This window comes from Aedes albopictus, chromosome 3 (genome assembly GCF_035046485.1).
Source record: "Aedes albopictus strain Foshan chromosome 3, AalbF5, whole genome shotgun sequence".
NCBI lineage: Eukaryota > Metazoa > Arthropoda > Insecta > Diptera > Culicidae > Aedes > Aedes albopictus.
The window spans coordinates 8,854,869-8,868,541 of NC_085138.1; the positions used below are offsets into that span (position 1 = coordinate 8,854,869).

The 13,673-nt window shown below is 40.0% G+C and overlaps 1 protein-coding gene across 2 annotated transcripts; it reads left to right on the top strand.

Annotated features, from left to right (window-relative positions):
• Window positions 1-2,910: 2,910 nt before the first annotated feature.
• LOC109421732 (male-specific lethal 3 homolog) lies at window positions 2,911-5,172 on the top strand. 2 transcript variants are annotated; one of them, XM_019696260.3, is made up of 4 exons: window positions 2,911-3,207; window positions 3,293-3,471; window positions 3,532-3,722; window positions 4,008-5,172. In XM_019696260.3, the coding sequence occupies exons 1-4, from the start codon at window positions 3,106-3,108 to the stop codon at window positions 5,141-5,143; spliced, it is 1,608 nt and encodes a 535-aa protein (XP_019551805.2). In that variant the 5' UTR covers window positions 2,911-3,105; the 3' UTR covers window positions 5,144-5,172. The 2 variants fall into 2 exon arrangements, with proteins under 2 accessions (XP_019551805.2, XP_019551804.2); XM_019696259.3 differs by having other exon boundaries at window positions 2,912-3,216.
• The last annotated feature ends 8,501 nt before the right edge of the window (window positions 5,173-13,673 follow it).

Consider the following 13,673-nt stretch of genomic DNA (forward strand, 5'->3'; position numbering starts at 1 on the left):
GAAGTTTGACAAGACACATTCAGCCGCTGGAACACTTTAGGGGGCATTCATTACATATGTTACAACCCGATAAAAGGGGCAGGACAGTATGAAAAAGGCCAGCTCAAACCAGAGAAATAGGCTCCTAAAGTCCTATCGGGATTCTTGTTTTAAACCACAATATATGGTTCAAGAGTACATATTTACTCATTTTTTGACGTTTTTATTGACCATAGTTGAAAATATATAATTTTTATTTTTTTAGCCTTTTGTCTCGTCCCTAGCTTATAACACATACTTTGAGTGATTTTTTTTCACCGTGTATGTCAGATAGGATCATTTTTGAAATCCCAGTGCGAAAAATGTCGAGCTCAGTCACACAAGGTTGACCTCAAATGTCAAAGTAAAACTATTTACCATTTTACTTATTTCGAATTTTCATATTATTCCTTTGTTTTTCAAGTTCGAGTAAAGTACAATTCCGATTTGAATACCATGCTTGATCGTATTATTCAATATAAGCGAGATTTCGTCTTTAATTTTAGGACCCTATTGTCAAACTGATGTTCCAAAATGGAACAATTTTCATTAATTCAAGGAATTAACACAGAGAAACCTAAGAAAAACTAATAAAAGATAAACAAGTCAGAGTTTGCTGAGAATATTTTCACAAGTTACAGTTCAGTGCGTGGCATCAGCTTCTGTCAAAAATTTTATAGCATCCTGTGGTTATTGCCAACGTAAAAAGCTGGATAGTAAACCTGGTCCCTAGGGGCAGGACAGATCTAACGAGAGCAAATCTGTGTTCGATGTGTTGCTCAGAATTCCTCACAGTTCCTCAGATTTTCTCCCATTTATACCAAAGTGTGATCTGGCACCAATGTCAAACTGCAAAGTGTTGCGTGTGCTGAATGAAAATTGCAGTTTTGGGGATGTCTTTCAACAAATTTCGTCGATCATCGACAGAAAGAGTTACTCAGAAATTCTCAGAGTTGCTCTCGTTTACACAGTGTCTTGCCCCTAGCCTGGTCCGCTATACAGCGCATCACTTCCGAAGTTAGGTCCGACCAGGGTCCGACGCAAGGATTTGGAAAAAATCCAACTTCACTAGTCGAAAATTCCGGGTTTCAACTCTAGTTTCAACTGCACGGAGAATATGTTTGAAATGAGTGCAATACTTAACCTATGCGGCCTAGGGGCAGGACAGATCTAACGAGAGCAAATCAGTGCTCGAGGTGTTGTTCAGATTTCCTCGCAGTTCCTCAGAATTTCTCCCGTTTATGCCAAAGTGTGATCTGGCACCAATGTCAAACTGCAAAGTGTTGCGTGTGCTGAATGAAAATTGCAGTTTTAGGGATGTCTTTCAACAAATTTCGTCGATCATCGATAAAAAGAGTAACTCAGAATCTCTCAGAGTTGCTCTCGTTTGCACAGTGTCTTGCCCCTAGTCTGCGGCAATCGTCAAGATTTGTTGATTTTGTTCATTAGGATACCAGTTTGAGTCAAACTGTTTGACGGTTCGATAAGGTATTTTTGGCTTCACACTATTCGATTCTCTACCTATTTTTTCTGGCTCAACAAGTTTTCTTGCAAGTTTTATTGACTACAGTCCGAATTCGCTGGTTGGGTCACGACCTAGGTCACGATCTAGGAGTAACCTCTAGAGTCTAGAAGAAATTGATTGATGCACCAGCGAAAAGAAAACAAGCGGTGTGCCGTTTACATCCATCGACTAATCAGCGACGAGGATTTCATCGACGGCACACCACTAGGATGTCAAAACTGTTTCTTCTTCTTCCTTTATGCATCGATCAATATAGTCCATTTTTACGAGCCGATTTTATTAATGAAAATTTGACAGGAGGTGGCGTCCTAATTTCCTAAATAATTTATTTAGGACGAAATAAATATTTATTTCGTCCTAAATGAATATCATCATCAACATTGTTGTCATTTCGTAAAAAGACTCTGCAAGATATTCTACAACATGAAAATCCGTAATTACCTAGGTATTGTCGGGCCGCCACCAAACCGGACTTCGCACAATCAAGTCGCGACGCGACCCAACTCGCGACGTTTTTTAATCATGTCAAAATGTAGTGCGCATCCTTTCCGTTGTTGTCAGCAACACAGCGCACTAGATGCGAAACAGTTGCGACACTTGTGGACCAATAAAATGACAATTTTTGATTGAATGTCGGTCTTGATTCCTACCGGATAGACAATATTAGCGCATTTGCCCAAAAGTACACGCGGCGAATCCCTGAAGAAAGGAACAGCCGCGTTTTTTGCTCCCCTTTTACTCCATTCTTATGGGAGATAACATTGCGGCGTTTCCTCAAGTGCGGCTGTTCCTTTCCTCAGGGATTTGCCGCGTGGAATTTCGTGCAATTGCGCGGTTGGAACCTTACAAAGGCCGCGCGGTGTATCATATTCAGCAAACCAGTCAATATTTACCGTATTTCCAGAGCCGCACTTTGAGAATCACGGGCTGCACAAAATTTTGACCATAATAGAATAACTGGTTACACACTGTGCTACATAAGCCCCGGTTACACGATCGCAGTGAAAACAGTTTTTTTTGTTTTTCTATTTTTGTTTATCACGTTTTGTCATCTCACAAGCTGAATCCACGCAAAAACGGCTACGCTCAAAAATGTGTTCGGCCTGCACATTTTTAGTAAACATCCATGCCGCACATGACTGTGTTCGAAACACACATTTTTTTTAAATTGCTCGTACGCTCATATGAGCATGTATTTTGCAATAATTTCGACATGGTAACCTCACTGGGTTTATAAACCATCTTCAAATACCGAAAAATATTGATATTTTGCAAAAATGTGAGCGTGCGAGCAATTTAAAAAAATGTGTGTTTCCAACACAGTCCCTGTGCGGCATGGGCGCTACTCAAAAATGAGAGCTTTTATTTTAGAGAGTCCGTGTCGCGTCCGTCGGTCTAATCGGTCGCACATCTTTTCGCGCGTCGTAATTTTTGTAATATAATTAAATATTTTATTTTTCTAATTGTTGTTGCAAAACTTTCTCAAATAGTATAACAATCGTGTTTTAAAGTGTGAACACCCTAGCTGCTCCCCGAACGGCTTCAAGATTGATCCCTCCAAGATGGTGTCGACCCGCGGGCAGAGGTATAAATTCTCCGACGGAGAAAAGGTTCTCTGTTATGAGCCGGATCCCACCAAGGCAAAGGTTTTGTACGACTCCAAGGTAATAAAGGTGCTGATTCTAGACTTTTTCGTGTTCGGTATGGATTTTAATCGTTTAGTTTTGGATTTACCTTGGGATGGAATAGGTTCTGGAAGTGTCGGAAGGTAAGGATAAACGCGGGAAAAAGGTGATTGAGTACCTGATTCACTTCCAAGGCTGGAACTCTTCCTGGGACCGGAAGGTTGGTGAAGATTTCATACTTAAGGACACCGAAGAGAACCGACAGCTGCAGAAGGATTTGGCGGAAAAGTCCCAGTTGCATCAGTAAGATCGCTTTCTGTTTCATGATTTTATAAATTATTAAATAATCTTTTTCTTTACCAGGGGAACTTATCTGTACCGTAAAGAACGCAAAAAGCAGAGGGATAAATCGTTGACGGCTCGCATAGAGAGCCTCACACAGCAAATAGGGCCACAGAATAAGCCGATGCCGCCTGTTCAACCGCTATCGGAGGAAGGCAGCTCCTGCAGTAACGGCGGATTTGGACGTGAGGAATCAGATTTCGCTATTGAACGTAAGTATATATACTAAGTTATTCGCAGACGGGGGAAGTTAGTCAGTTTATTCCAAAAACCTTTGTTTCGAACCACGCCAACATTTAGTAGGCAAGGTAGTAATTCAATTTATTGACTGAGTTAAGCATTGAGCTTTGACGGAGATTATCTATCTAACAGGATCTGCACTGCAGGAATTCAACAGCTGGTGTAAATGGTCGGGAAAATTCATTTTTAATGCGGGAGTTCCGATCCGACCAATTTTTTGTAGTCCCAATGGATAACGAACAATTCACCCGTTTCAGCTTCTCTGGATCTGGACACCGAGTACTACAGTAGCTCTCCGGAAAGTACCCACGAAGAAGACAAAGTCTACCTCCAGGTGGGCGACAAGCTGAAGCGAATCCTCGAGTACGACTACCGCATGGTAGCCGAAGGCAGGCTGGTGGAGATTCCCGCCCAACTTCCGATCGTTACGATCCTCGAGCACTTTGTTCGCCATTACACCATTCGGCAGCTGTTCGGCCAGGAACAGGCGAAACTCCTCAGGCGGCGAAACAGTTCCTTCCTCAAGGGTGACCAGAAGACGAAAGATTACGAAACCATTCGCACAAATGTCGAACTGTGCAAGGAGGTGGCAGACGGCTTGCGGCTGTACTTTGATTTCACCCTGAAGGACTACCTGCTGTATCCTTTGGAGAGGCACCAGGCCGAATTGGTTCTTTCGGAAGAATATCTCATGAATTTCACCTACGTGTCATCCCCGTCGCTTTCCCTTGATCTGCTGACGATTCGTTTGGAAACGCCGGCGAACGATTCCGGCAGCACGGATCACGTGGCAGATCCGACCGTCTACGGTAGTTCCTTTGCGGCGGCCCAGGAAGAGAAGAGACGCCGTCGGTTGAGGTCGCACAAAAACGAGGAAAACGAATTCATTCTGGACATGGGATTCCTAAAGTCGGAATCGCATTCGCCGGGCAACCCGCATGCTCTGGCATATTCACTGCTGAAAAGTGTGTTTCCTGCGAATGTGACGATATCCTATCAATCGAAGGAAATTATGGAGGACGTTTTCGGCTGGAAGATCCTCCCCTCGGACGCCCCGGCCGAGCCGTCGATGATCTATGGGGCTACCCATCTGGCCCGGTTGATCGTTAAACTACCGGAATTCCTGTCCGCCTCGTCGATGGCCGATGAAAAGTTGAAGCTGTTGCTAAAATTCCTGGACTGCTTCTCGGACTACATGGAAGAGCACGAGGAATGGTTCGGCAGCCATGTGTACAGTGAGAAAAAGGCGAATCTGCTGGACGACAGTGTGAGGTTGTCCTCGATGGTCGGCGGTATCCGGATCAAGGAGGAAGATTTGGATTTGCATGACGATGGAATGATGGCCGGGCCGTTGCTTTCGGATGTGAAGGTGGAGGCAACGTCGTTGTTGTAGTAATACAGTTGGTCTGAAGTAATAATGAAGCATATGACGAAGAGAATTCTTGGAAAGAAAAATCCATGTGTAGAAGATATGAGAAAGTGATATTGAAGCAGTAATACAGAAAGTGAAGTGTCGAGAAGCTTTTAATGTGTGGATATTTTGTTGTATGTTGATTAAAAATGCAGCGTTTGTGTAGTGATGTTTAGATGCGTGCCGAATTTAAAACTATCATCGTTTAGGGAGCGCTTTAAGGAGCCTACTGGGAAACAAGGTAAGTGATAGTTTATTCTTTTTATACGACACGACATGGGCCACAACTTCCATCAGTTTTCATCTGATGTCGTTTTTATAAATTCAATCGAGTCTATACCAATCTATGCTTAGTAAAATTTACCATCATACATTCCCAATCAAAAGTTTGGGATTTTCCCCTCTTACACACATAATTTTTTAACCCTCCGTCAATTTGCGACCGGTTTCTAAAGTCTAGGTCGCATTCAAAAAATATTAAATCAAAGAAACTTTTAACATGAGGTCATTTTGAGGTTAGGTTCGTTGGTGTAATAACAAGTTGCAATTTCGCTGAAAATTTCATCGGTTTTAGGTTTTAAGGGAGTTTTGGGGAGCTTCACAGGCTCTCATGTGAGCTTCAAGGAAATTTCAGGGGGTTCAGAGGCGTTTCAAGTCGTTTCAGATGGGTTTTAGGGGTCTCGCCATGCTTTCCGTGTGACCCATCTCTGAATAGAACATTTAATCGATTAATAAAAAAAAACTGATTCTTATTCAAACCGAGTCCAAGTTCACGAAATAGTTTAGAAGTTGGTACAGGGTATCCGTGAACCCACAAAACTGAAATATTCATAAGGTACACCGGGGCAAGTTGAAACGGGTGGGGCAAGATGAAACAACGGGTTAACATGATGTTTTCTAATGATAATAAACAATTTTATTGCCATAACACATAGTTTTTGATTCAAACAATCTTTTAGGGAAAAATAATTTTCCAAATTGTATTGAAATCTATTTCAAAACTTCGCGTTTCATTTTGCCCCACCCGTTTCAACTTGCCCCGGTGTACCTTATGAATATTTCAGTTTTGTGGGTTCACGGATACCCTGTACCAACTTCTAAACTATTTCGTGAACTTGGACTCGGTTTGAATAAGAATCAGTTTTTTTTTATTAATCGATTAAATGTTCTATTCAGAGATGGGTCACACGGGATTCCAAAAAAGTCCACATTTCCGGGAACATGCCCTAGTCTAGTCTAGTCTATACATACACAATCATTCATAGAAATAATCCTGGAAAGTGATAGAATCGACTACTTCTATCATTTTCTTTTCGTTATCAATGCTTGCAGCACATTGGAGATGCAATACAGGAATAGAAGCGGCCAGGCCTACTGTGCAGCGTTTTGCTGTGGATGAATATTGCTGCCACAATAATAAAGCTATGGAAAGGGGACATCTCGTACCATTTGCTCAGAATAGTAAACATGTAATGTACCTAGTATAAATGTGAAGTAAATACGTTGGGAGAGACTGTGCTAAAGTTAATGTCACTCCAGCGATACTCTTTCTGGGATGGGATATAGGAGTTTAACCCTTATATCCTGGCTCGAAAGACTAGGCTTAAGCGCCATTACTCGCTTTCTGAAACGAGAAAAACAAATAAAGTGATCCCTTTCCCAAGTACGTATAATAAAATATTCTTGTAAAGAGTGAACTACAGTGATTAAAACACGTCTGGTTGAACAAACACGAATGATATAAATTCTCAAACTCGTAAATGACATAAATAGCACCAGGCTTCTACGAACGTTTCCGTTTCTCCTTCAACACTCCTCCTAAACGGCAAAAGAGTGATAGGGGATTCTGGGGTAATACGCACCACTTAAGGAAGATGCGTCCGAATGCATATAAAAAGGCAATAATTTATTGGTTTAATGCATGCATTCATTGCATATACTTTCATTCTAAGAGAAACCAAACAAAATTTCAGCCTTAATACAGTTCAGCTCTTGAAAATAACGTTTTTTGTAAAGACTAACATTACGGCTTCGTATGTTTATGCGGGGCAGTATGCACCCTTGCTCGGGGTAAAATGCACTACAACAATGGGGCAGGATGCACTCAAACAAAGGGGCAAGATGCACCGTCGAGTTTAGAAATCTTTTTACTTCTTAGACAAAATGCATGTTTTATAAGGTTTTAAGACAACCAATAGCTCAATTTAGTTTGCGATTACTTACAGAGCACTCATAGATATTATTACAGCTTGTTTTCTATAGGTGCGTTTTGCCCCTACCAATGGAGTGCATATTGCCCCAATCAATAGCAAAAAATAAAATAGTTTAAAACATATAATTTACGTAGATTACTGTTTAAGTTATTTTTCCTCTGCTTAGCATTGCCCTCAATGAACTGAATAAACACAACAGCATTAGATGTTTGGTCGGTTTTCACCACCACCACCACCTACCAATTAGTTTGGTCAACTTTTCCAGTCTTGTGCGCGCCAACGGCTTCGTCGGTAGATCTGCCACCGTGGCCTCGGATGGGCTCTAGGATGGGCAGTACACGCACACTATTTTTTCCTTCTCGATGAGGTCCTTTGTGAAATCAAACTTCGTTGCGATATGCTTCATTTTTCTCGCTGGCTTCCTCTCTCTCCATGATCTTCAGGCAACTTTGGTTGTCTTCGTGGATGACTTCCCGCTGCACATACTTTAGTTCCTGCAGTAGTAGCTTCAACTACAGAGCTTCTTGAGCCGCTTCTCACAGGGTGGCCACCGAACCGGGAAAAACGGGAAAACCGGGAAAAAGACGAGAACTCGGAACGACCGGGAAAAGCCGGGAATTTCAGATGATTACCGGGAAAACCGCTGAAGTCTTACTTTCATATTTTGCTTTTTATGTTCGTTAACTAAAAATAGTACATTAGCCGAAGAAACAAAGTTATATAATTTTACAGAGCTACACTACATTGGCAGATTATATAGGATTATATGATTCCTTGATTACACTGATTTTTGTTTTTTTTACACGACTTTATTTTCGCGATTTTACGCAATTTTGGCTATTTGCTTTTGTTAGAAATTATTTCGATTTGTTTCAAACTGCTGTTGTTCAGTTTAATCGAACCAAGTAGCATATACCTTAATTTCAAGGAGGCACAGGATGCGTGTATGCATTTAATATTTCTACATAATAGTACATACTGTTCTACATAATAGTACATACTGTACCAGATGGAAAATTATCATAGTATGATAAGTATAAATTTGAATAGAAAACTTTGTGGCATATTACTTAAATTTTATTGTTTTAAATAGAGTATTAGTACCTTCTCTAAAATTTAGTTTAAACGCGTATTTGGGAATGATCTGTATTTAGTCAGATGTCAGAGTCTTGGCTAATTCAAGGCTTACTAAAAGCGTGGTTTAGTATCCGACTTAAGTACAATCACAAGCACTAAGTACTTCATACCACGTTCGGTCACCCTAACTCGTCGATGTGTTCCATACTAAATTTCCATTCATTATACGCCGCAAATGAAATATAAAATACCTTCAAAAATCTGGAAAGGTGACCTTCTTCTTCTTTTGAGTTTTCACTTCGCAATGCTACGATAGTGTTCACCGATTCTTCAAATGAACAATATAGCAGAAACTTATTTTGGTGCCCTTCCAAGAGAAAAATATTAGAATTGTATATGTGCACGCATCCTAAGGATTTTACTGACATATTCACTCTGTAAGATTGCTAAATCGATAAGTTTGGATGAATATTACTCAAATTTTACCAACATGCATTTGAATAGATTTTATTTTTTTACATTTCTGTAATACTCTACTCAAATTTATTCAGATATACACTTGGTTTCAACCAAACCTATTAACCATGAATATGTATAATCGAGAGTTGGTGATAAAAGTAGAATATTGTTGCCTTAGCCTTTCATGATTGCAAATATGTAAATATACAATTTTTAAATATAATTAGTCATTCCGACCCTCATACAATATATTACTGTATAGTAGTAAATACTGAAACTTAAAATCACTTGTAACTTCAATTGTTTTTACATGACCCGGTTTGTCGAGGAAACGTATTAGTATTCACTAGCTAATCGCATACCAGAAGGACATTCGTTTTTACATGATAAATTTTTCAAGTAATACAAGTATTGGGAGTTACGTACCTACCCTAAAAATGTTCACTTTGAAAAACCGGGAAAATTTTGGTAATCGTACCGGGAGAACCGGGAAAAAGACGGGAATTCCAAAACTGAAATTGAGTGACCACCCTGTTCTCACCAAGCGCGATGAATTCTGCTTCCACTGTTGATAGTGCCACACAAGTTTGTTTGCGGCAAGCCCAACTTACCGTGTTCCTCCGTTGATCTTGAACGTAAAACTGCTATGGAACTTCCTGTCGTCACGATTTTCCGCCCAGTCAGCGTCGGAATACCCGGTGATAGTACCGATCTCACTTCTTGTGCTCAATCGTAATCGGTAGTCGGTCGTACCCTTCAGGTACCGTACCACACGTTTCAGCTCGGTCCAGTCCTCTTGGGTGGGTTTGTTTTGTCTTCCTGCTCAAGATGGATACCGCAGTCGAAATGTCTGGTCGTGGTCTAGTGTTGACAGCTTTGTACAGCACTTTCCCCATCAGCTTCTTGTATTTTTTATGTCTTAATGTTGGAAACACAAAAACGTAGGTACAGGTAGATTTAGAGGTGACCTGGTTAAAACGGAGTTAGCCGAGAATTGGTTTGTGGGATGCGCTGTTTAATAAAGAATGACCAATAAGTTCGAGAGTTCACTATAGACTGAAGTCTTATTTATTATCGCCCTTCGGCTCAACCGATCGTTCGTGTAAAACAATGAATGTAAAGGGATGAACAGGTAGCACATAACAGTATCCAGTGTTGGTCTCTAACGGTGTCCCCTCGCTTTCGCTCTTGATATATCATGGGTCCAACGGTATTTTGGACACTTTGGGCTTTCGCTAAACCGCTTGATTCCACCACCTCTCGGATGTACTTCCGTTGGCTCTGACAATAATCGCCATCGCCAGGCCCAGAAAATAATCGCCAATCCGTTGGCTCAGAAAATAATACCATCCTTCTTACTCCATACCCAGATAATAACAAACATCACTCAGTTCGCTGATCTCGAACGACTTCTTCGGCTTCTTTGGGAGCGCTTCAATCATCTTTGGATCTTCACTCACCACCACGAGATAATCGACGTACACAAGGACGTAACACCTTGAAGATTTCAAATCCTCAAGCCCTGAAACAACCATATCAGGGCTTACAAAAAGCCCCAGACCCGTGTAGGAAACGAGGAGTACATGCTGAGTGGCATTAGCAATGTCCGAATCTTCTAAAGCCTCCTCGGTAAAACACGGTTGTGACCATTGGCGGTGACAAAGGGGGGCAAGGGGGGGCACTTGACCCCCCTAACTCAAAATTTCTGATTAAATACGCAAAAAAATGTTTCAGAAAAATTAACAAAATAAATAGAATCAATTTAGCGCCAGCAAATTTCACTAGATACGCCAAAAAATGTTCCAGAAAATTAAAGAAAATAGATAGAATCACTTGGGCATCTGGAAGTTGCATTAGATTTGCCAGAGTAGTTTTTCCAACTTAAAGAAAATATTTGCTTTTTGGTCGGCTGCATTGGCGGTGACAAAGGGGGGCAAGGGGGGCACTTGACCCCCCTAACTCAAAATTTCTGATTAAATACACAAAAAAACATTTCAGAAAAATTAACAAAATAAATAGAATCAATTTGGCGCCAGAAAATTTCACTAGATACGCCAAAAAACATTTCAGAAAAATTAACAAAATAAATAGAATCAATTTGGCGCCAGCAAATTTCACTAGATACGCCAAAAAACGTTTCAGAAAAATTAACAAAATAAATAGAATCAATTTGGCGCCAGCAAATTTCACTAGATACGCCAAAAAACATTTCAGAAAAATTAACAAAATAAATAGAATCAATTTGGCGCCAGAAAATTTCACTACGCCAAAAACATTTCAGAAAAATTAACAAAATAAATAGAATCAATTTGGCGCCAGCAAATTTCACTAGATACGCCAAAAAACATTTCAGAAAAATTAACAAAATAAATAGAATCAATTTGGCGCCAGCAAATTTCACTAGAAACGCCAAAAAATGTTTAAGAAAAATTAACAAAATAAATAGAATCAATTTGGCGCCAGCAAATTTCACTAGATACGCCAAAAAACATTTCAGAAAAATTAACAAAATAAATAGAATCAATTTGGCGCCAGCAAATTTCACTAGAAACGCCAAAAAATGTTTCAGAAAAATTAACAAAATAAATAGAATCAATTTGGCGCCAGCAAATTTCACTAGAAACGCCAAAAAATGTTTCAGAAAAATTAACAAAATAAATAGAATCAATTTGGCGCCAGCAAATTTCACTAGATACGCCAAAAAATGTTCCATGTTTTTGGTCGGCTCATTGTGACCGAAGTGTTTCAGCGATTTCTATTGTTGAATTGGCCTCTACTTCCCCATTCGTCATGGACGTTGGTGAACCGGTTTGCTTACGCTGGTCATTAACGTAATGTCAGAAACTCTTGGGATCGGATGTAAAGCGAATTTGAACAAGGTGGGAAATATCAGCTGCTTGTTAAGTCTTGAATGCTGCTCGTTGATAGTCGAATTAGCGATCCTTGTTGCATCTGTGTGGTAGTTGCTATGCCTCATAAGTGTTGCCCTCTTTTCTCTCTACAAGTGACGAAAGTGAGAGTTCGACCAAAGTGGCTGTCGGTAAAGTTTTGGTGCGAATTGATCAATGGCGTAAAGTAGGATGTTTGAAATAGTAGATTATGTAGGAAGTCGTTCATGCCTTCGTAGTCAACTCTACCGAAGTCTTATGCAATGGTATCAGGTGTCTCGATGGATTGTGGAAGACGCATAATTATTCAAGGTTATAAGCAAGGGTGGATGATGGCTAGAATATTTTAATAACGAAGATGGAGCACGATGAGTGGAACATTTCAGGGGATCTCAGAGGGGTTCTCAGGCGAGCTTCAGTACGGTCTCAAGAGGGTCCTTTCAGGGCATTTCATAAAGTTTTTGGGGACTTCCAGAGGCGTTTCAGTAAGTTTCTTAGGGGTTCCGGAGATGGCAAAGGTTCTCAGGTCTACTTCACATTAGCTTCAATTAGGTTTTAGGGAGGTTACAGAAACGTTTCAGTTAGTTTCAGAGGGACCTCTACAGGCTCTAAAGTGATTTTCAGTGTGGTTTCAGGGATCCTAGAAGCGAGATTTAGCGGGCTTCGCAACTTAAGTGAGCTTCAGGAGGTCCTCAGAGGCGTTTCAAGACGTTTTAGGGTGTTTCATAATGTTTCATAGGGGTATAGCGGGCTTCATAGGCTTTCAGGGGGTTTCAAAAGCGTTTCACGAACTTTCAGGGAGTTTCGCAGGCAACTCAGGTGAGCTTCAGGAGAGCCTCAGATGGAGTTTCAGAGGAGGTTTAGCGGACATCACAGGCTATCATATCAGTTTTAGGGGAGGGTTTCAGAGGCGTTTCAAGTCCCAAACCCAGGGCGCACACAGGCGTAATGGGCCAAATTCCTGGCCATAAGTCGACAAATGTTTTTCAGGGTTTTCCAGAGTCTTGTATTTTTTAAAGATAAATGAAGTAATGCAAATGCTTCATCATGTGGCAATCAATAAAATACTTTGGGATGCATATTTTTTTAAAGAATAAATGCCGAAATTTGACGATTTTCTCTACTGTTTTTTTCATTTGCATCATAACTCATCGGAAGAACTTCAATTATCGAAATATTGACAATTTGAAAAAATAACTGAGTATGTAACACAGTTCTCCTGATAAGGGTGTATCATTTAAACAAAAAACTTAACCTGGTTTCATTTATTTTGCTCTCTTACAGAAGAGTTTTCAAAATCATGCTTTTTGTCAATTTTGAACCATTTTCAGCATTCAAAAAGTTTTCAGATTCTGCAGCATTCCGCGATCTGGATAAAATTACAATAAAATATAAGGCATATCCTTTGTGAATCGCAAGAGAACGGGTACCAGAAAGTACCAGACGAAAAAATAAATCATTTTGAAATTTACACCTTTTTGACTAGTTTTTAGTCACAATTTTTGTTTAATTTTGATATAACAACTTCGTTTCGACTAATTTTTCAATGGACGGCCACTTATTCTCGGTAGATAGATCATAGCAGAATACAAATCTCGTCTTCTATCTCTTAACAAATTGTGTGAAATGGAATTAATTTTGTAAATTTGGGCAGAAATCTCCATACACCGATAAACGCGTAAATGTATGCAATGCAGTAGTAATCTAATTTAGCTAGAACTGTTGTGTTCAAAATTTGTTATAAAAAAATAAAAAAAACAACTCAAATAAAGAGCTCACTATTTGTAGCATGTAATCATATGTTGATGCATCGTTAAGAAAATATTTTCAGATAAATATTGTTTTTTATAGCTAAACTCATTGAGTTTTTCACTC

What these genes read in the sequence shown, in the direction of transcription:
- LOC109421732 (XM_019696259.3), top strand. Translation starts at nt 3,106, where the DNA reads ATGGTGTCGACCCGCGGGCAGAGGTATAAATTCTCCGACGGAGAAAAG. An exon ending in ACGACTCCAAGGTAATAAAG is followed by an intron (nt 3,217 to 3,292) that starts GTGCTGATTCTA and finishes GGGATGGAATAG; the next exon opens with GTTCTGGAAGTGTCGGAAGG. An exon ending in ATCAGATTTCGCTATTGAAC is followed by an intron (nt 3,723 to 4,007) that starts GTAAGTATATAT and finishes CACCCGTTTCAG; the next exon opens with CTTCTCTGGATCTGGACACC.